Below are 21,560 nucleotides of genomic sequence, written 5' to 3' on the forward strand. Positions count from 1 at the left end.
GGCTCTTACTAGCTGCATGAGTTGAGGAGCAGCAGCCACAACCCAGGGCACCAACAGCAGGCGAGGGAATGAGGACGCCGCCTGCTCCATGGTACCAGCCAGAGCAGCAGCTGCCCGCACTGACCGACTCTGGCTTCCCCCTTCTGACTTGGCCAAGGGCTGGGGCCTTGGGGCGGGTAGAGAAGGAAGTGTGGGGGTATGTGGGGCTGCCCTTGGGGCTGCTCTGGCACTGCAGGGAGGGGGGCAACTAGCACTCGGGGCTTCATCAGCCCCGGGGTTGGGGGTGCCGGGGCTTCCAGCTTCACGCCAAAGCTCCTGGCTTCAGGCCTGCAGTGGGGGGCGCCAGGGCTCAGGGTTTCAGCCCCATGGCTGGGGGCCACCTGGGCTCGAGCTCTGGGTTCCTGCAATGGGGTCTCGCGACCCCCCTGAATGGGCTCGGAGCCCTCCAGGGGGTCCTGGACCCCAGCTGAGAACCGCTGGTCAACACTACAGACTTACACCAGTATAAGTAAACTGCTCAGGGGTGTGAAAATCTCTACCCCTGAGCAATGTAGTTGTATGGACCTAACCCTGGGTGTAGAAAGCACTATGTTAACATAGCTACCGCCTCTCGCGGAAGCGTATTAACTACGCCAGCAGAAGCAGCTCTCCCATCTGCGTAGTAAAGCGAAGCTGCAGCTTTTTAAGTGTAGACTTGCCCCAAGTCTCATTCTTTCCCTCCCACTGACCTAGTAACTGCAGTCAGAAGGGGTGAAAGTGCTGTACAGATGCCAGCACTCTACTTGCTCTTCCATTTATAGTGTGTTCTTCTCCACTAGCCAAGTGCCTGCCTCTGACTTCCCAGCAGTGCTGTGAAACAGAGCAAATGGCTTTGGTGCTATTCTGTTCTCAGTGCCCTCCCTTGTCCACCTCACTGCACTGAGAGCCACAAGAGGAGGAGAGAGAAGAGGGTAAAGAGCAGAACATGAGGACATGACCCAGGAGGGGGGGGAGAGAACTATTAGGGCTGGAGAAAATGGAGGGGAGAGATTGCAGGAAATCAGACCAGGGGAAAGGAGTTAAAGGACGGGAGCTAAGACCAGGCTGTAGGAAGCTGGATGGGTGAGAGGACTTTAGTTTAAGTGTAATAGGACAGAGAGAGGGGAAAGGAGGAGAGGGAGGGGAAACACTGAACATACAAATTAGACAGAATGAAAGGCCAAACCAGAGAAGAAAATATTAAGTCCTAAAGAAAGAGAGTGAAGGGGGAAAACAATTAAAAGGGAATAAGTCTGAGGGGAAGCATGGACACACACACTAACAAGAGGATGCAAGATGCTACAGTCAAAAAATGTGAAGACAGGAAGATAAAAAAGAGAAGGAAGAAAAACAATAGAAACATAGAGTTCTACGTTTTTTCACTTTGTATAAAGTTTGCCTATTTATGTTGTTTTGAATCCATCTTCACGGTGGTATAACTGGGTTTCTTTTAAACTGGAAAATGTGGAAAATCTTGAACATTTCCCCCCACTTCCAGACAGGGCCATTCTTAGGATTTATGGTGCCCTAGGCGGGATTATTAAACTGGTGTCCCTGTGCCTGACTTGCTCTGAGCAACACAAACATAAGCTTACACTACTGGAAAACTTGCCACATGCATGTTATTAAAACCAGTTTAAGTTAATGAAGCACACTGTAATGCTGATCGGCTAGCACTAAAGAAGTAGCACTATAGACAAAATTCTGATTTGACAGAATGGTGCAAATAATATAATTTTTTAAATTTGTCACCATTTTATTGGAAATTTATATGAAGAGGTATTGAAACAAGGATTAGATTTTAATTAAAAGCAATCTTTCTGGCTTTTTTGGCTGCAAAATCAGTAATAATGTCATTGTATGACAAAGTCAAAGTGATGTCTTGTTTGATTGCAAGAATAGCAAGACCAATCAAGTGTTCCTGACTCATTGTAGAGCGGAGATAGTTTTTAATGAGCTTTAATTTTGAGAAACTCTGTTCTCCTGATGCTACTGTTACAGGAATTGTGTTACAGAAAACGAGTGGCAATGTACACATTAGGATATCTATCTATCTATCTATCTATCTATATCTATATCTCAACAAGTTTGCTGGTATGAATAAACTGTACAATGTCCATCATTGATTTTCCATGTGGCAACACTGATGACAGTGCACTCAATTCTTAGTACAGTTCAAGATCATTTTAATCAAAACTATCACTGTGCTTCAGGAGGCTCTAGGTTCCTGCACTTTGTTATTAGTTGCTCTTGTTTTTCTCTTTCGTTGAATTTAGTCCCACTCAGCCTGCTGCCAGCTGAGTGAATGGAACCCCAGGCCGACAGTGGGTTGAGTGGCTCAGCCGGGGTCTCAGCCACCGGACGGCTTAGCCCGCTGCCAGCCTGGGGTTCCTTGGAGGTCCCCAGGCCAGCAGCGGGTGCTAAGTGGGGCCGGTGGCCAGGACCCCGGCTGGTAATGGGGCAGCAGCCGGAACCCCAGAGCATCAAACATCAGCTAGCATGCCACCTTTGGCACGTGTGCTGTAGGTTGCTGACCCCTGCTCTATACCAGTGGTTCCCAAACTGGGGTTCGCAAACCCTTGGGGGTTTGCAGAACATTACAGGGGGTTCACCAGAAAAATTTCACTAATGGTGGCCAGAGGACCCGGGGCATTGGAGACAGCAGGTGGGACCCAGTGGCAGGGTAGACACCCCAAGCCCCAGGGAGAGCAAGGCTGGGCAGTTTGGGCTGGCAGCCCGAGTTCTGGTGGTCAGCGTGGGAGCCGGCAGCCCAAACTCCAGCGCTGTGCGCGGGGCTGGTAGCCCAAGCCCCAGGGAGAGTGGGGTCGGGCAATTGGGGCTGGCAGCCCAGGTCCTGGTGGTCAGCAAGGGAGCTGGCAGCCTGAATAACAGGAAGAGTGGGGCTGGCAGCCTGAGCCCTGCCCCCATCAGTGGGGGAGCTGGCAGCCCGAACCCCAGCCTGAGCCCCAGAAAGAGCGGGGCGGGGAGTTGGGGCATCCATCACACTGAGGAAATTTAAACTTAAATTCCTGAAAATATTCATTTTTAGGAGGGGGTTCATGACATTTCACAATTTAGTGAAAAGGGTTCGTGGGCTGTTAAAGTTTGGGAACCCCTGCTCTATACACTAGTAAGGAGATGAGCATATTACAGTTGTTGGAGGGCTCTATTTAGCAGTAACAGGGCTATAGGAAAGTCAGTCAACATTTTTTGTTCCTCTGATGAAAACTGGCCCACTCCCTTCCCTATATCAGACTTGTCACAAATAATTGTCAACAACTTAATTTTCTGTTTTTGGCTAAGATATTTATTTAAAAAAAATTGAAATTGAATTCAGAATTGTTAGCAAGCATTTTTGGCAAACAAATTTGTTAAATGACAATCTAAATGGTAACACAGCACTGCTTTCATGCTTGGTTCAACCCCCCAGCCTGCTGGTCCAACAGCTGCAGTAGAAGAGGAGATAGGTGGAAAACTGCAGGACCCCTAAATCCATCTCTTGAGCTGCAGAGTGGCAACAGCAGCAGCAAACCCTCAGGTCCGATCACACGCCAATGGGCACCACCGCCAGCCCAACGGACCATGGTGAAGTTAGCACAGCATCTGATCTCAGGGATGGGGCACCCATGGAGCCACAACAGCTCATCCTGCCCTGTGCAGCTCCGCCTGGGGGAGAGATGAGCTTCCCAGCTAGAGTGACCAGATCCAGATATCCTGATTTTATAGGGCCAGTCCCGATATTTGGGGCTTTGTCTTATATAGGCACCAGGAGCCTATATAAGAAAAAGACCCCAAAATTGGGACTGTCCCTATAAAAGTGGGACATCTGCTCACCCTACCCCAACCGCCGTCCTGATTTTTTGCACATGCTATCTGGCTATCCCCAGCCCAGTCTTGTGCGATCATTCCAATCCTGGCTGCCTGCCAAGGAAGTGAGTTACTTTCACTTTCATTCCTCAGTAGGCAGCCAGGGATGGGAGCGGGGAAAGAGGGGTGCTCCATGGGGGGAGGGAGAAAGGTGGGGTGCTCCATGGGGCAGGGGGGAGAAGAACGGATGTTATGGAGGACAACAAAGGATACTGCCAGAGCCGCTGAGTCTGCCTCACCTCATGTCAGGGGAAGGAGTCACACTCGCACGTGAGTTCCTTCCCCCACCGCTTCCCAGAGACCCCAGCAGCCAATCCCCTCCCTCAGACTGTGCTGCATTCGTCTCTCTAGGACCCAACAGCCCTGCTCTTACATGCTCCACTGCTTCCCATCTGTCCGGGCTCCCGGCAGAGCGGTGCCCCCAGACCTAGTGGTGCCCTAGGTGGCTGCCTATTCTGCCTATGGCTAAGGACGGCCCTGCTTCCAGACAGGGAAGAGGTGACACATTGTCTAGGGTCCTTGCCCCCTTTGGGTGCTATGTGTCACCCTCAATGACATTGTGAAAAGTGGACAAGTAGGAAATAAGAGTCAGAGAGAGCTGGCTAAATCACCTGCAATAGGCTTGATTCACCAATATAGCAACATGCACACCTCTGTGCTCACAAGCAGAGATGCGCCCCTGCAGGTTTAATAACACTGCTGGGGAATTCCATAGGCACCCTCCAGCAGAGAGAGCCTGAGAGATACTTGAAATTAGTACATTTCCTGGATACTCTGTCCCTGTTCCCAACTGGCCGTGCACAGCCCTCCACCCCGCTCCCTAGCATTCTCCTTTGTTTTGCTGGTTGAAGGAAAGGAAAACGGGTAAATCAAAGACAAATGGGAGAGTTTGTTTATTATAGTATTTTTCTTGCTGTTTTCATTTAAGGTACTGCATATGTGAACAGACTGTTTTAATTACACGTTCATTTCTAATGGATCATAAAATTAATCACAGAACTCCTGTGGTGCAGAAAACATTTTTGCCTTTTAGCACTTTTCAGTGTCTTATTCTAGCTATGACGTGCTGCATTTAGCAAAGTCTCGCTGATCCGGATCACCAAACCACAGCATGAACCTTTTACTTGTTAAGAGCTAAAGAGTCAAGTACTGCAGGCAGCCAAGTTGCTGTATAAAAATCAGATAAAGAAATTTAGATGAATGAATAATTCAGGCATTACAAAGCTATAGCGTTAATTCTTTTGGCACTGAAATGCAACCTAAGAATGTCAGCTAGACTACAGGTGGGGCAAAGTGAAAACAATGTTACAGTTATTCAGAGAGTCGAACCGATATTTATTTTGTTTTGGTTCAGGTTCTGATTCAGTTGCAGTCAGTGTGTTGGGTTCAATTCTGGTTCAAGTCATCAGAAAAAACCCAAACAATGGTTCAGTTATTGGTTTGAACCAATTTGAATCAAATATCAATCTTAGTGGAAGTAATTCAGAAAAGAGAGTTGAAACTTAAAATTGAAACTGTTTTGATTTTTGACCATTTATCTTCCACTTCATGAGTTTTCCTAGTGTTTTCATGTTGTCAAATAAACACAATTATTTTTTATGAACAATTTGTTTGAGCAAACTAAAATAACATCTTCTAATATTTGCTGTGTCATATTGAACTTCTGCGGTGAAACAATAAATTTGAGTTTGGGGGCTCAAGTGGGGCAACTGGCCAGAGGAAATGCCCCAGATACTGGAGATGGGTCAGAGGAGGCCTGCCTAAGGTGCAGAAGGGTTGGGGAGCTACTACATTTTTCCTTGGGTTTGAAGAGTTATTGTTAACTTCTGGGACCAGGGAGGATTCCACCTGATTACTCCCCAGGGCAGTTTCAGAGATTTGCCTCTGGGGCCCCCTGCTGCCTCGTGTGGTATGCAGCCTGCTCCTAAACTTCCTCCCTCCCTTCCTACACTTGTGGGCTGGCCTTCGTCTATTCTCATTGTCATGTCATTCTCTTCTCATTACAGTAGAACCTCAGAGTTACATATACCAGCATTATGAACTGACCCGTCAACCACACACCTCGTTTGGAACTGGAAATACACAATCAGGCAGCAGCAGAGATAAAACAAAACCAAAACAGAACAACAAAAACCAAATACAGTGCAGTACTGTGTTAAATGTAAACTACTAAAAAAATAAAGCAAAAGCAGCATTTTTCTTCCGCGTAGTAAAGTTTCAAAGCTGTATTAAGTCAATGTTCAGTTGTAAACTTTTGAAAGAACCACAATAACATTTTGTTCAGAATTTTGAACATTTCAGAATTACAACCAACCTCATTTCCAAGTATCAGAGGGGTAGCCGTGTTAGTCTGGATCTGTAAAAGCAGCAAAGAGTCCTGTGGCATCTTATAGACTAACAGAAGTTTTGGAGCATGAACTTTCATGGATGAATACGATGAAGTGGGTATTCACCCACGAAAGCTCATGCTCCAAAACTTCTGTTAGTCTATAAGGTGCCACAGGACTCTTTGCTACTCATTTCCAAGGTGTTTGTAACTCTGAGACAGAGGTGGATAACAGGTTTGTGGGACCCTAGGCTAGAGCAAGTGGGGGCCCACCCCCACCCATTCTGCCTGCAGTTCCCTCCATGCTCCTACTGGGGAGCTGGATCAGGGCATGGAGGCTTCCCCCGCCCACCCAGAGCTCCTGCGAGGTTGGAGAATGGGGGCTTCCCCTGCCCACGCAGTGCTCCTGTTGAGTGGGGTCGGGGTGCAGGGGCTTGCCGTGGGCAGGCAGAGCAAGTTGGGGCATGCCCATTTTTCCAGGGGCTGCCCCAGGCACAGGCCCTGTTGGCCCAGTGGCTAATCCAACACTGCTGTGAGGCTCTACTATATACTGGGGCAGGCCTTTCTAGCACCAATTACATGCCTATTTATTCTGTTGTCTTGTTTTATAATGAAAATATGGTCACAGTAATTTTTTAGAATATTGAGCTTAAAAATGCTGAACCTTTAACCAGTAGCCCATTTTTTTTTTCAGTTTGGTTCCAAATCAGGTTAAGTAAGTTGGATAAAATTATGGTTTCGGTTCGGTTCTGGTTCAAGTAAAAATACCAGTTTGAAATGGTTCTCTGGTTTGGTTTTCATTGGACTCCCTTCATTTATTTTTCTTTACAATTTATGCTTGTCTTTAGTTTTGTCTGCACCACATACTGTATATTGCAGTAAACTAGGGAGGGATCAAATCTGAAATCAGTTACCTAGACCTTTTCCCTCAACTTTCCAGGTTTTCTATAAAATGCTGTCAGAAACAGCCTTTGTTTTGGTTTTGCCAAACAAAACTCTGACCAATGAAATTTTGCAAAATCCAAAGCCGTGTTTCTTTTCACTCCGTTCTATTTCTGATACACAGATGGCTGAAACAGGAATAATTTATCAAACTTACCTTCCACCTCTGAACTTTGGGGGTTTCTGATAAAATTGAACCTCTATTCAAAGGACTCTGCAGTTTTGGTTTTACATAACCAAACTACAAATGATGAGGTGTTGAAAAACAAACTACAATCTCTCTTTATTTTTCTCATCTCTATTGTAAAACTCCTTTAGTTCCTTTTTTTGGATAAGGACTCCATAGCTCATAGGTTCTTTAAAATAATGCGGTGGGCAATCCAGATAAACTGTAAATGTAGTAATTTTAAACAATTAATAATGTCTCTTGAAAATGTGAGTGATTCTAAAACCAAAATCAACAAACCAAGATACCAAAGATGCTAATTGTAGAAAATTGCCATTAATAAAGCTTTTGGGGAAGAGTGTGCAATTTAAACTAAATCTACCCATTTTTCATTTTTCCTTAGAAGTAGGAACTCCTGCCCTTCACTCTGTACACCCCTGTTCCTATGCAGAGCTATTTAGTAACCTCCTCACCTGGAAACAGGAGTCACGTAGTTGCCTGGAAAGACTCCAGACATTCCCGTTCTCAGAGATGTCCCCTTGAACCAGCCATCCTGACACTTCTCAATGACCCGATACATTTCACCTTTACGCAGCTCCAGCTCATCATTCTTCTGAGGCTTGTATGCATACAGAGCTAAGTAGCTGCAGGGAGAAGTTACACATATGCTGAGCGTATAGATGATGCCAAAACAAGTGATGTTAGGTTCTTATTTCAGCCTAACAGTGTGGGAAAGCCCTGTGACACACATGCTGCTCAGAAACAATGACTAAAGAGGGGACGTAATTAAGGTATACATACTAATGAATGGCACAGAGCTCGCTGATCAAATACTGCTATTCATCCTCACTCACAATATGAGAACAAAGGGGATAGTTTATTTTATTACAAGGCAGAACTTTAAAACTGACACACAGAAATACTTTCTCACACAATGCACAATTAGCCAGCCGAATTCACTGCCACAAAGTAGCACTGAAGCCAAGACTTTAGCAGGATTCATAAAAGGATTACACATACATATGGGTAGCAAGAATGTCTAGAGTTACAATACTAAGTATTTTTAAAAAGTCAAATGTCTGGAGAGGATATAAATTTGTATGGTTCAGAGCCTCTAACTTTGGAGGTTAGGAAGAAAGCAGATTATTTCACAAATGTTTGCTATAGGGTTTCTTCATTTTGTATTACCTACTGCCAGAAACAAGATACTGGTCCAATATGAGAATTCCTACATTTCTGTGTGTGTGGATTAGATAATACTCTTTTAACAACTGTCTTAGGGCCAAACCATGGCATCCTAACTCAGGCAACACTCCCATTAAAATCAATGAGAGTTTCTCCACAGCAAGGACTCAGAGTTGACCCTATATTTTTTGTATGCAATAAGCGTATAACCTTATTCTTTATCTCAATATGCACAACTTAATCTTGATCTCAATAGCTATAACTTTTTATATATTTAATTATACTTTTATTTATTCCCTTTATTTATAATCTTTCCTTTCATCTCTCTTTTGTTCTTGCTTCAATACTTCAGGGACATGACTCATGCTATGAAATACTACAACTTATAGCTGCTAAAATTAGTCCCAGTGTTTGTTGAAAATTCAGAATGATTGCTTATACTTTGGGGGATAGCTAGGAAGCCTGTTAAGGAAAAAATAACAAGAACCACCACCCCGCAGCACCTTCTATCTTATAACAATAAAGTTTTTTGACACTATCCCCTTGCCGCCAATACAAGAGGAGATTTCCAACCAACCCTGTTTATGATTGCTCATTCCTGAGTGCTGTTTTGAAGGCAGTACAGAAGGTCTAGAACAAATGGGTAAATGCTGTGAAAACTGCATTTACCCTACAAAATGTAGCAGAATACCCTCATATTGAGGAAAGATTAGAAGGGGTTCAGTGTATACCTACTAGCAGAGAAACAAAGAAATTATGAAAACTATAACCACAGTGATTGTAGACCTGCAACCAATAAATATGATGCTTGGCTTTTACTTTTGCTCTTTAGGAAATATAATTGAAGAATAAATCCTATTAGTTTTTAGTATTTTATTCCTTTATGTTATCAGTAGATTTTTATTTTTCTTTTGCAGCCAGTAGATAAACAACAGTAATAAGTAGAATACAAAATATTTCATAACAGCTCCTCTGGGCATGCTTAGGTTGACGTACTTGGCTCCGTATACCATGTGCACGTGATGTAATTATATTTCATTAGTCAACAGACAGGAGAAACCATTCTGCATATTTTTTGTTCAGTCTGTATAATCAGGTAGCAATGATCAGCTCTATTGGTGCTCACCTGACAGAAAACATGAGGCTGCATATGAACTAAAGAACACTGAAATGCATCTGCCTGACATGAAACAGTGCTACATGCTTCGGTGCTCATCCCTCATCACAGTGCTCTGCTAGGATACGATGGAGAGTGTGGAGGCTGCACAACTTGGGACCAAGAAGCATGGCTCGCCTCTGGGTAGTACTTGTTTAGGTCTATATATTGTGGGCCTAATTCAGAGGTCATGTGTAAAATGGAGGTATAACTTAGTCTAAATTAGACAGTCTTAGACCTACTTACCCTTTTTATCCAGCACTTGAGTCGTGCTGGAATGCTCCGGAAAGGTGTTCCTGCACTTCGTTTGATGCCAAAAGCTGGCAGGATTCATAAAGGGATTACACATACACATGGGCAGCGAGAATGTCTGGAGTTACAATAGTAAGAGTTTAAAAAAACCCCAATGTTTGGAAGGGATATAAATTCTCATGTTTCAGAGCGTGAGCCAGTCTCTAACTATGGTTCTGGTACTACTGATAACTATCCCTGCACCTCTGGCCAGTGATTCAACCTGTCCTAAGGTATTCTTGTTGTTGAAATCATGTGTTCTGGAATGTTTCTTTTCTTTTATTTTTTTAAGGACTTGAGTACTGGATTTTATCAATATGTAAGGGAATCTTCCCTTGCAGAGCAGAACTCCACCAGGGCCCTAAGCATCTGGAAAGGTAGGAGGAGGATTTGCCTCAGTATGTATCACCACATTAATATCACACAGGCTCCACAGAGTGACTGCAGAGTAATGATATGATTCTCTCATCAGAATCTCAGAGCAATGAATGATGTTTTGTATCCTCTAAGCTTTAGTACCTAACTGTGGCAGAATGGGTTTATTAAGGGCTAGTTTTCATGGTTTGGAATTTCCTATTCCGTTTAAAGCAGATCTGTCACCTCTTTTTACATGTTTTTACATGTCTCATTTTACATGTCTTTTAGGGCATTATATGCACAAACACATGTATGTTTAGGTTCAGTTGGGTTTTCATATATTTTATTAGAAGAAGGGGTTCAGTAGTTTAATGACTTAGGTACCCAATATATTCACTGGCTTAGAAGAGAATTATTATAATGGATCTCTATCTAATCAACCTACTGTTCTCCCACCTAGTATTTATACACTCATGATATTCTTGCACTTAAAATGTTCCATTTGATGTCTTTGGTTATTGTACTGAAGAATGTGATTGGACTACTTTTTATGGTTAGACACAGGTCATCTGAATGATGATTGACTCAGTTGTTCCAATGTATGGGAGTGTGCCTTCCTAAAGCCTTTCATTTAAGAGAGCAGGCTTTCTCTAGCAGATAGGCACTCTGTTTGCTTTGCAATGATTCAGAGAACTGTAATAAATATTCTGTAAGCTAAAAAAAGGCCTATGTAAAGAAAGGTGACCTGGCCTTTCACTGTTCATTTTTCAATTTCAGCAGAAGGTTTGAGATTGAGATAACTGTATTCAAAGAGCTGCTGCTATGAGAACTACTCTTTCAAATACAAAAAAAAAAAATAATAATCAAAACCACAAGTGATTTGCAAAATGCCTGAGTGTGATTAACATGAACTGGCTACTTACATATTGAGGGGGAGCTGGACCTTTGTCGGTGTTCCCTGATCTCCAGTTATTGCACTTGTTCTGGGTCCAGCCACTGTAGCTGTTCCAATTGAGGAGGAGTCCTGGAAACATAAAAATAAGACACACAAGAAGTGAGATACATCATTTCCTAAAATAGAGGGTAAAATACATCTGTTGTGAGTTTCCAAGCAAAGCCTATTTCTCAGATTTGCCACCTTACTGATACTGTGTGACACCATGGGCTTTTAGCCTCAGAAATTCCAAGACTACATTTCAGGCACAAGGGACAGTAGCTTGTTAATAGCATTTCCACAGGCATGTCAGAATAGTTCACCTGTAACTTGAATATGAACCTTAAAACATTTAGAAAGCAAATCCACTTGGCTAGTTTATAAAACCAGTTCAACATTTATGTCCCCTGTAATAGTGTCTAATTTGATAAGAACATTTTTTTTACTAGCTCATTTTCTTTTCCTTAATACTTTGGTTAAATATTCATATATTTTTTAAAAAATAGATAATTTTCAATCACTGATGTGATCTTATTTGAATATTTCTTTTTATGATCAGGAACCTTTAGCTCCTTAAAGAACAGAGATAGATGGCAGTGCAAGTGAAAACAGGGGTGTCAGTGTGGCTAGGCATATATCAACCTGAACTAGGATTCAAGAGACCTTGGTTCTATTCCTTGCTCTGTCACTAGCCTGCTGGGTGACCCTAAGCAAGCCAGCTCTGTGCCTCAGTTCTGCCATCTGTAAAATGGGGATAATGATACTAGCCTCCTGCAACAGAGTGCTCTGAACCAGCACTATGGTCACTGTAAGTCAATTTAGTTTTTCCAGAGAAGGGCCTGACTGAGGGAAGCTGGGGCTAATTACTAGATAAGTATGAGCTGGGGGAGCCAAGGAGCTAGGTAACCCATTAACTGGAAAAGTTGAAAGGTGCCCAGGAAGGAAGTGCAAGAAAAGGGAATGAGAAAGAGTGGGAGAGGCTAACAGAGCAAGGATAAAGGGAATTCTTTCTCTGGCAAAATGTTTGTATGTCACTGTAAACAGAGTTGTTGCACAGGACTGTGAAGGGATGGTAGATGAGATAACACAAACGTCAGTGTTTACAAACCAGAGGTGCTAGAGACAATTGTACGAGAAGACAGGAGCAGGAGGGCTATGTCTGTGACAAATCCTTTGTTAAGTGCTTTGAGATCTACTGAAGAAAAGTGCTCTATAAGAGGTAGGTATTATTTTAACTGGAAAGTTCACAGCCCTAAAATTGTATGGAGGTAGATCAACTTTTGATGCTACAGCGTGTTCAAGATACCTCATGATGAATGAGGTCTTACAAAAGCGGGGTCTCTCAAACTACTGCACACTGTACCCTGTAATGGACCTGGAATCTCTATAAATCTAGTAACTACATTTTTAACTCCAATAAAGGCCTAACCCTGAGAGTTGCTGAGCGCCCACAATGCTAATTGAAGCTAAAAGCTGTGGTCCCTCAGCACCTTTCAGGACCAAAAAAGCATCACCAAACTAAAATTCAAGCAACTCTAAGGTCCAAAGAACCAAATACTGAAGCATTAACATCTGTGAAATACAACATACGGACTGATTCTGAGTTCATATTGAAGTCATTTGAAACCATGGGTGCATATCTGTGGGAAGAATTTGGCTGTGTACTTTTAGAGGCTGCCAAGATATATGGAGGTTACTTACTGATTCTTCAAGGTGTGTGGTCCCTCTTTGTACTCCACCCATGGGGACACAAGTGCAGCAGGCGCCATGTAACTGTTGGCCTGCACATGTGCCATAGATCAACTTGTGCCCCCGACCCAGGGTATGAGAGTCAGTGTGGGTTGAAGCCTCTCCGGTTCCTTCTCTTACCACAATCCCACAGGATCCAAAGCAGAGGGGAAGGAGGGCAGGTAGTGGAATACAGATAAGACCACACATTTCAAAGTTATAGTAAGTAACCTCCATTTCTTCTTCGAGTGACATGTATTCCACATGTGGGTGACTGGAGGTGGATGTGAGGAAGCTGGTAGTAAAGATATCTACGATACTGCAGAGCCCACTGCTTCATCCATAGCCGAGACATGAACTAAACCATAGTGTGTCAGGAACGTGTGGATAGAACTCCAGGTGTCTGCCTTGCACATGTCCTGCAGAAGAAAATCATGTAGGGATGCCGTGGAGACAGCTTGTACTTCCGTGGAGTGAGTTGTGACTCGACCATCCCCAGGAGAGTGATTTTTGCTACTTATAGTACTCAAGGATGCATTCCAAGAGCCACTTAGAAATCCTCTGGGAGGACATGGCTTGACCGCGAGATCTCTCTCTCTCTCTCTCACTTTATCACTGTTGCAATAAAAAGTCTTGGTGATTTTCTAATGGGTTTGGTTCTTTGTAGGTAGAACGCCAGGGCATGCCGAACACTGAGGGAGTGAAGTCTCTTGTCTTCAGTGGAAGTGTGGGGTTTCGGGAAAAATACAGCTAAGTGTATACTTTGATTGATGTGAAACTTAGAAACAATCTTGGGGAGGAACTTGAGGCGTAGTTGAAGATAAACCTTTTCTTTGTGAAAAACTGTTTACAGAGGGTCCGCCATAATGGTTCCAAGCTCGCTGACCTTCCTGGCTGAAGCGATAGACACTACGAACGCCACCTTTATGGACAGGTAGGTCATGGAACATATTGCCATAGATTCAAAAGATGGACCTGTGAGCATCGACAGGATGAGATTAAGGTCCCATTGAGATTTAGGTTTGATCACTGGTGGGAAAATCCTCATTAGGCTTTTCATAAACCGTACAATAGCTGGATGTGTAAAGTGGGCCATGAGGTAAAGTGAGCCCACATTGGGGTGCCTGATTTCCACCTGGATTAAGAGGTTCAGGAATGGGCAGATCCTGACTGGGGGAGTGGGAAGTAGAGGTGAAAGTTGTCCGTTACGGGCCGTTACGGCGTAGCAGTAAGAAAGCAGCTGCTGGTATGGGCCAGTACACAGCTGATGTTAAAACGCTGCTGCAGCAGGGCTTTAAGGACTGTACCGGCAAGGCTACTGAGGGGGAGAGCGGGGGACAAAAGGAGCAGCTGCCCCAGGGCCCAGAGATTTTAAAAGGCCTGGGGCTCCCGGCCACCGCTGCTGCAGCAGCAGCCAGAGCCCCGGGCCCTTTAAATTGCTGCTGGAGCCCAGGGCTGCACAAGCTGCGCAGCGCTAAAGGGCTGGCTGGGGGAGGCTGGCCCCCAGCCCCCACCCCCAGGCCCGGGAAGTATAGGTGCAGGGGTGCTGCAGCACCCTCAGGCTTTGCACTCAGCGTGGCCCCACGCCGGGGTCCTGTCTGCCAGCCTATGCCTGGGGGCCCTGGTGCCACCTGGAGTCCCGGCTGCCAGCCCCCACCCGGGGGCTCCACTGCAGGCCCCAGAGTCCCGGCTGCCGGCCCCTCTGCTGCTGCCTGGGGTCCCAGCTGTGGGGCTCCACTCTTGGCCCTGGCCTGGGCCTCTGCAGCCACCCTCAGCTGTGGTCCCACCTGGGGCACAAAAAGGGGCAAGGGGGGGCGTAGCTCAGGATCTCCCACCCTAAACATTGTTCCAGTGCCACTGGTCCCACCCCTTCTGCCCGAGACACCACCCTTCCCCCCTCCTACCTTGCCCAGGGGCCCAGCAGTTCTGCCTACCAGTAAGAGATTTAAATTACTTTCACTCCTGGTGAGAAGACATCCTTAGAAGTTCTATGAATGTCTGGACTAGTAGCGTGCTAAGAGAATGATGTAGGCTTTGTCATGACATATCTTCCCTATGACTTGTGGAAGTAGAGGAATGGGAGGAAAGGGAAATCTAAGGTCATTCATTCTGGACAGCAGAAGAGCATCACCCTGAGAGCTGCAACCCATGGCTCCTCTGGAACAATGTAGGGGAAACTTTTTGTTTGGGACACAAAAAGGTCTGTGGTGTATCCCACTGTGTAAATATTTCACGTAGGACCACGTTGTGGACCTCCCACTCATGGTCAGCCAAGAAACTTCTGCTTAGTCTGTCTACAAGGGAATTGTGAACACCAGGAAGGTAAGCAGCCTGTATCGTGATGTGGTTGCTGATGCACCAGTTTCAGAGTCTGATGGCCTCCAGACAGAGGGGACAAGATCTCGCTCCTCCCTGTTTATTTATATAGACCATGGTGGTGATACTGTCCAACGTTATCTGTGTGGAGCGAGTGATGAACAAAAGGAAGGCCTTGCACACAAGGGGGGCCACCCTCAGTTCCGGAATGTTCATATGTATTCTGGCCTCTTGCGAGGTCCAGGTACCCTTAGCAGTGTGCTTGTCCACATGACCACCCCACCCCAAGAGAGGTTGCAGGGCTGAAGGGACCACCCACCATGATATCTTATCTGTGCTGCTACCACAGAGAAAACTTTTTATAAATACTCTGCATGCCATCGCTAGCCCAAAGAGAAGGATTTGAAACTGGAAGTGTTCCTGGCCTACCATAAAACACAGGAATTTCCTGTGTGAAGGGTGGAGACATGTATCCTTCACGTCGAGAGCTGTGAACCACATCCTTTACTGATGTCAATGTAAAAATTCCAAATTTCAGCTTCTGAATAAAGATGTCAAGTTGTTGAAGGTCCAGGATAGGTTTCCATCCTTTTGGGGAATTAGGAATAGAGGGATTAGAACCCACTTCCATGATAGTGAGACGGGTCACATTCTATTGCCCCTCAGTGTAAAAGGGATTCCGCTTCCTATTCACCTTGTGAGAGTGGTCCCCAAAGGGGGACTGGGATGGGAGTTTGTGTAGAGGGAAGGAGGGAAACTCTATGGCAGGAAGGGTGACCAGATGTCCCGATTTTATAGGGACAGTCCCAATATTTGGGGTTTTCTCTTATAAAAGCACCTATTACCCCCTATCCCATCCTGATTTTTCACACTTGCTGTCTGGTCACCCTAATGGCAGGGATCTCAAACTCAATTTATCTTAGGGCCAGTGCCAATGCCAGTCCTCAAATCCTCCCAATGGACCAATATGTCACTAAAGATAGTGTTCAGAAAATAAAATGTTTATATTGTATTTTTTATTTAGAATTTCTTAGAAATAATAAAACTGTCATACAACTGTATACAATCCTTCGCCTGCCAGAGAGTTTTTAGTGTTTGCCAGACACGTGGCAACGCTTCAGTTCTGTCACTTTGTTGATGTTTGGCCTCAGTGACTGAGAAGTTGAAACCTTCAGGATTGCAGCAAGGTGTGCATCAGATAGTTGTGTTCAGTATTATGACTTGTTTATATTCACTGTGGAAAAAAAGTGATGCTGCCTCCATGGCTGACTCTGCCCGGCAACTAAAGATGCTGCCTCCATGGTTGACTCTGCCTGGCAACTAGTGATGGTATTTCTGTCCCTCTCCCCCAGAAAATGGGAGCTGGGGGGTGGGGTGGGGCGGGGCGGTGCCTGCAGCAGACATTGCCAGCAGCGTGGCTGCATGCGTCTGTCCTCCACAGGCCCCAGTGGGGAGGTTCTCAGGCTGCAGATGGCCTGTGGGCTGGGACTTTGAGACCCCTGCTCTATGGAGTATCTATGATGGATAATCTCCAAAACCCAACCATCCATAGTGATCTTCCTCCAGTGGTGGGCGAAGAGAAACGGCCCCCAACAATGAGGGGGGAAGAGGTGGGTGGCATCAGAGGTGGTAGGTGAGTCTCCACCAGTATGTCAAAAATAGCTCTTGCCTGGTGGTTGGGAGTGAGTAGAGGCTGACAGTAGAAGAGGGACAAGAAGCAAAGCTTCTGAACCCTCTGAGGTTTGCACAAAGGCTTGGCTGGGCGCTGGTAATAAGGTGTATGAGGAGGGGGTGGCTTCAATCCATAGGACTGTCTGTTGTTTCTTCCTGAGGGCTGGAGTATAAATCTCCAGAGAATCCAGAGTCAATCTTGAGTCCTTTAAAGAATGAAGGGACTCATCCATTCTTTCATTAAAGAAATTCAGCTCATCAAAGGACAGGTCCTGGATGGTGTTCTGTACTTCCCTAGGAATCCTTGATGATTGCAGCCAAGAGTTCCTTCTCATGACTAAACCAGTGGCCAGACTGTGTCTGCTGCATCCACTGCAGCCTGGTGAGCTACTTTTCCCACTAGCTTTCTTCCCTCAATGAAAAGAACTGAAATTGGACTCTGTCCTCCATGGGAAGTTTGTCTATGAAATCTGCAAGCCTGGAATAGCTGTTAAAATCATATTTCTTAGAAACATAAAAGATCAGAACTGAACTCACGAGGTCATCTAGTCCAATCCCCTGCTCAAAGCAGGACCAATCCCCACACAGATTTTTATCCCGGATTCCTAAATGACTCCTTAAGGATTGAACTCATAACACTAGGTTTAGCAGGCCAATGGTCAAACCACTGAGCTATCCCTTAGTACTGCCCCTTTGACAGGAATTCCTGCCCAGCTGGTCCCCTCTGTGCTGGGCAGCACTAGTCTGAGACTCCCATGAGTCCCTACAGGGCTGCCCAAAGTGCTATTCAAAGCCCCTCAGCCCCTCCCTGAGGGCAGAAATGCAGGATTTTCAGCCCTATGCTCCCTGGGCTCTTAGATGCCCTGGGTTTGGAGCCTGGCGCACAAGAAGGGATGGAAAGAGACCAAATCCCAATGTCGCCTTGGCATTCGCCTGCATAATAGGTGAGAGAGTGGCTCAGGTCCATAGGCGGCGAGTTATATTCCCACGTGGTGCCTGGGCACCAGCAATAGTCAGAGCCCAGGAGCCCAGCTCCACCAATATTTGGGGCTACGTGTTCCCCGGCCCCACCTGCTGACTCCCCTGAGTGTCCCATGGCCCTGCCTTGCTGCCTTCATGCATGCATGGCCCTGGAGCAGAGTGCTCCTGCCCCTTCCGTGCAGCTCCAGAGGTAGTAATTAGTGACACAAAATGGCAGGCCTTTGGAGGAGATCTTCCTCCCCCTGAAGTCCAATATCTTCAAGTGTTTCTCTGATGATGTAGCCCTTTGACAGTGTGATAGAGCCCATTCTGTAGCAACCTCTACCACCAGCAAGTTGGGGGGAGGGTTAGAGAACAAAAATTCAACTCCCTTAGCAAGAACAAAGTATCTCTTCTCGACTCTTTTCGGTGCAGAGGCACAGGATGCTGGAGCATGTCACACCACTCTGGCTGGTTCTAGTATGGCCTCATTGATGAAGTGGGGCCCCCTTACTCAGTCTCTGAGGTTGCAAGATATCCAAGAGCCAGTGTCGAGGGTCCTGTATCTCCTCTACTGGAATCTGGAGATCACTGGCAACTCTTTGCAGTAGCTTCTGGTACTGCCAGTGGTAATCTGGCAAAGATGGTGAGGAAGGAGTGACTGCTTCATCTGAGGATGATGAGGAGACACCCATCGGAACCTGCGGAGCTGGGTTCACCTCTTCCTCGTACACCAATGGATCCAGTTGGTGAGAGGGTATGACTCTTGAGAAGAGCCTGGATGCCTGCCATAAGGATCCTATGGACCCCAATAAGGCCAGAAAGAGGGACTCATCAGTTGTGGGGGACCCTAAGAGAATCAGTACCAGTGGTCCCTGGGAGGTCTGTATTCGAAGGAATAGCGAGCTTGATTCCTTGACTGTGTGTCAGGCCCCAACTGTCTCTGCAGAGATACTGGAGCAACTATCACCTCTGACTCATGTGAGTCTGAAAACTGATTCGCTGGTAGCAGCAGGGCTGTCGATACCAGAGTACATATGCCAGATAGTTGGAGGTGCTATGGTTCCTGGGATATCTACATAGGCTCCTCCTCCGGAGTAATAACATCCCTCAGAAGACCTAGGATAGAAAGAAGTGGAGACTGCGGATAAGGGAGGAATATATCCTCTGATGTTATGTAAATCTCCATACACCCTGGTGTTCGACTGGTTCCAGCAGTCACGTTTGATGCACCCGGTGCATCTAGGGCAGTCATATGGTCCTCAGATGAACAAGGAGGTACTGACAATAGGTCTGGATCAGCACTCACAGATGAAACCATCCAATGTTGGTCCTTATCCTTCGGTACCGAGGTGAACAACACAACTGGCAGATCTTTCTTTTTACGTGCTTTGCCCTCCAATCTGGGGGTCTTTAGTGGAGCCAGTTCCTTAGGTTCGGAATGTGACATCTCACCCAACCTGGAAAGGCTCAGGGAGGGAGCACGTCTCTTATGGACAGTCCTTGATGGTGATCTGTCCTTACACCCATAAAAATGTCCGCTACTCTCATGCGAAGCCCTGGATGGAGAGTCCTTGTGCTTAGGCACTGGTGGCTCTGCTCCTAAGCACATGCTTGGAGAGGCACTGCCTGTTAGTTAGGCCAATGTATGGGGGAGGGGGCCATCCCTGGCCTGGATCGGAGAAGGGCCTCATAGTTTTCTCTCAGTTTTTTCTGAGGTGCTCTCTCAGGCAAAGCTGCCACGCTTCTCAAGTTCTAGTTGTAGAGCAACAGATATTGAACTTTGCAGAGATATGAGCTTCAACCAGACAGTTGAGGCAGTGCTGATGTTTGTCGCTGATGGAGGAGGAGTGAGGGCAAGAGATGCAATTCTTGAATTCCAGGTCTCTGGGCATAGTTCTGGGGAGAAAGAAAACACTCTATACTAACTATACTATGAACTTTAACTATTAAGCTAAGAAGTATAACTATTCACAAATGTCTTTACACGTTGTACAGCGAACTGAAGAAGGACACAATTCAGACTCAGGCCATGCAGCAGTAAGAAAGAACCAGAGAGGTATCAACCCATGCTGCCTCTCATACCCTTGATTGGGAGCACAAGGAGATCTATTGTGCATGTGCAGGCCAACAGACACTTTGCTTTGAACAATTTCCGGACTCAGGCACATGGCACGCTTGCGTACCTATGTGTGGAATACAGATAAGGACCTTCACTCACAGAAGAATGTGTCCATCGGCAAGTAGTGAAGCCACTTACTCAGGCTACAGGAACTCGGACAAAGTAGTAGTACTAAGAATCTTCCTCTCCTAAAGTACTGTGGGATGTTTCAAATGTTGTGAAGCGTGGCAGAAATTTTTAATACTTCCTTCAGGCTCACATTTTAAGCTTAACATTTCCGTCAGCCATTTATTTGGCCGCCAATATTAGGAAATGAGGTCAGTGTAGCTGTGCAGGAGCAGCTCACCAGACTGACAGTGGGAAGTCGGGGACCTCAGCACCTTTGAAAACTAGGCCTCAGATATCTCATTAGAAACTGAGCATTATCCTCCAAGAAGGTACGAGCCACACAGGTATTCCCAAACAGTATTGGATTGGGCTGAGGAAAATTGGGAGGAAGGAAAAAACTGGACCTTGAAATAATTGGCTAGGCTTTGTCTCCCTTGAAATCCTTGGTAGTCTATACATTGGCAACAAATACAAAAAAAATTAACCAAATTCTTATGTTTATCCACTTTTATATTATAGCTAGTAAATAAACAAATCATATTACACCTCTACCCCGATATAACGTGGTTCAATATAATGTGGTAAAGCAGCGCTCTGGGGGATAGGGCTGCTTTACCTCATTATATCCGAATTTGTGTTACCGCAAGTAGTTCCTCTGCTCTCCCCCTTACTTGCTGCGCGCCCCCCCCAGCTCACCTCTGCCTCCTCCCACGAGCGCTTCCTCCCACGAGCCTCCACTTCTCCCCATCCCAGGTTTGCCATGCCAATCAGCTGTTTGGCACGGCAAGCCTGTGAGGGAGGGAGGAGAAGCAGAGCTGCGGCACGCTCGTGGGAGGAGGTGGAGCAGTGGTGAGTTGAGGCGGTGGAGCCACAGCAAGTAAGGGGGAGGCGCAGAGGAACCGCTCCCTCCCCTCACTTAAAAACTACTTGCTTACAAAATCAGACATAAAAATACAAAAGTGTCACAGCGCACTATTACTGAAAAACTGCTTACTGTCTCATTTTTGCCATATAAGTCAATTGGAAAGTAAATATTGTACTTACATTTCACTGTGTAGTATATAGAGCAGTATAAGAAGTCATTGTCTGTATGAAATTTTAGTTTGTACTTACTTCACTAGAGCTTTTTATGTAGCCTGTTGTAAAACTAGGCAAATATCTAGATGAGCTGACATACCCCCTGGAAGCCCTCTATATACCCCCAGGAGTACATATACTCCTGCTTGAGAACCACTGGTGTAAAGGAACTTGCATAGTATTTGCCTGCTCTAAAGGCGGTTTTAGCCAATGCAAATAAATGCTTCCTTTTTTCACATACTAAACACATTCACTATTTTTTAAAAGAATTGGATGCTTCTATTTATTTCATTGAATGCCTATCATCCAGCATTCTTTGTCTCCAAGAAATTGTTC

General features: G+C 45.6%; 1 protein-coding gene across 1 annotated transcript in view; it reads right to left on the bottom strand.

Annotated features, from left to right (window-relative positions):
* Nucleotides 1-21,560, bottom strand: part of SH3RF3 (SH3 domain containing ring finger 3) — a 422,296-nt gene that overhangs the window by 54,525 nt on the left and 346,211 nt on the right. Inside the window, exons 6-7 of the mRNA XM_030569277.1 lie at nucleotides 11,232-11,332; nucleotides 7,793-7,963 (exon numbers count right to left, since the gene is read on the bottom strand). Coding sequence (XP_030425137.1) covers nucleotides 7,793-7,963; nucleotides 11,232-11,332 — 272 coding nt within the window. The remainder of the gene's footprint in view (nucleotides 1-7,792; nucleotides 7,964-11,231; nucleotides 11,333-21,560) is intronic.

This window comes from Gopherus evgoodei, chromosome 1, assembly GCF_007399415.2.
Source record: "Gopherus evgoodei ecotype Sinaloan lineage chromosome 1, rGopEvg1_v1.p, whole genome shotgun sequence".
Classification (NCBI taxonomy): Eukaryota; Metazoa; Chordata; order Testudines; family Testudinidae; genus Gopherus; species Gopherus evgoodei.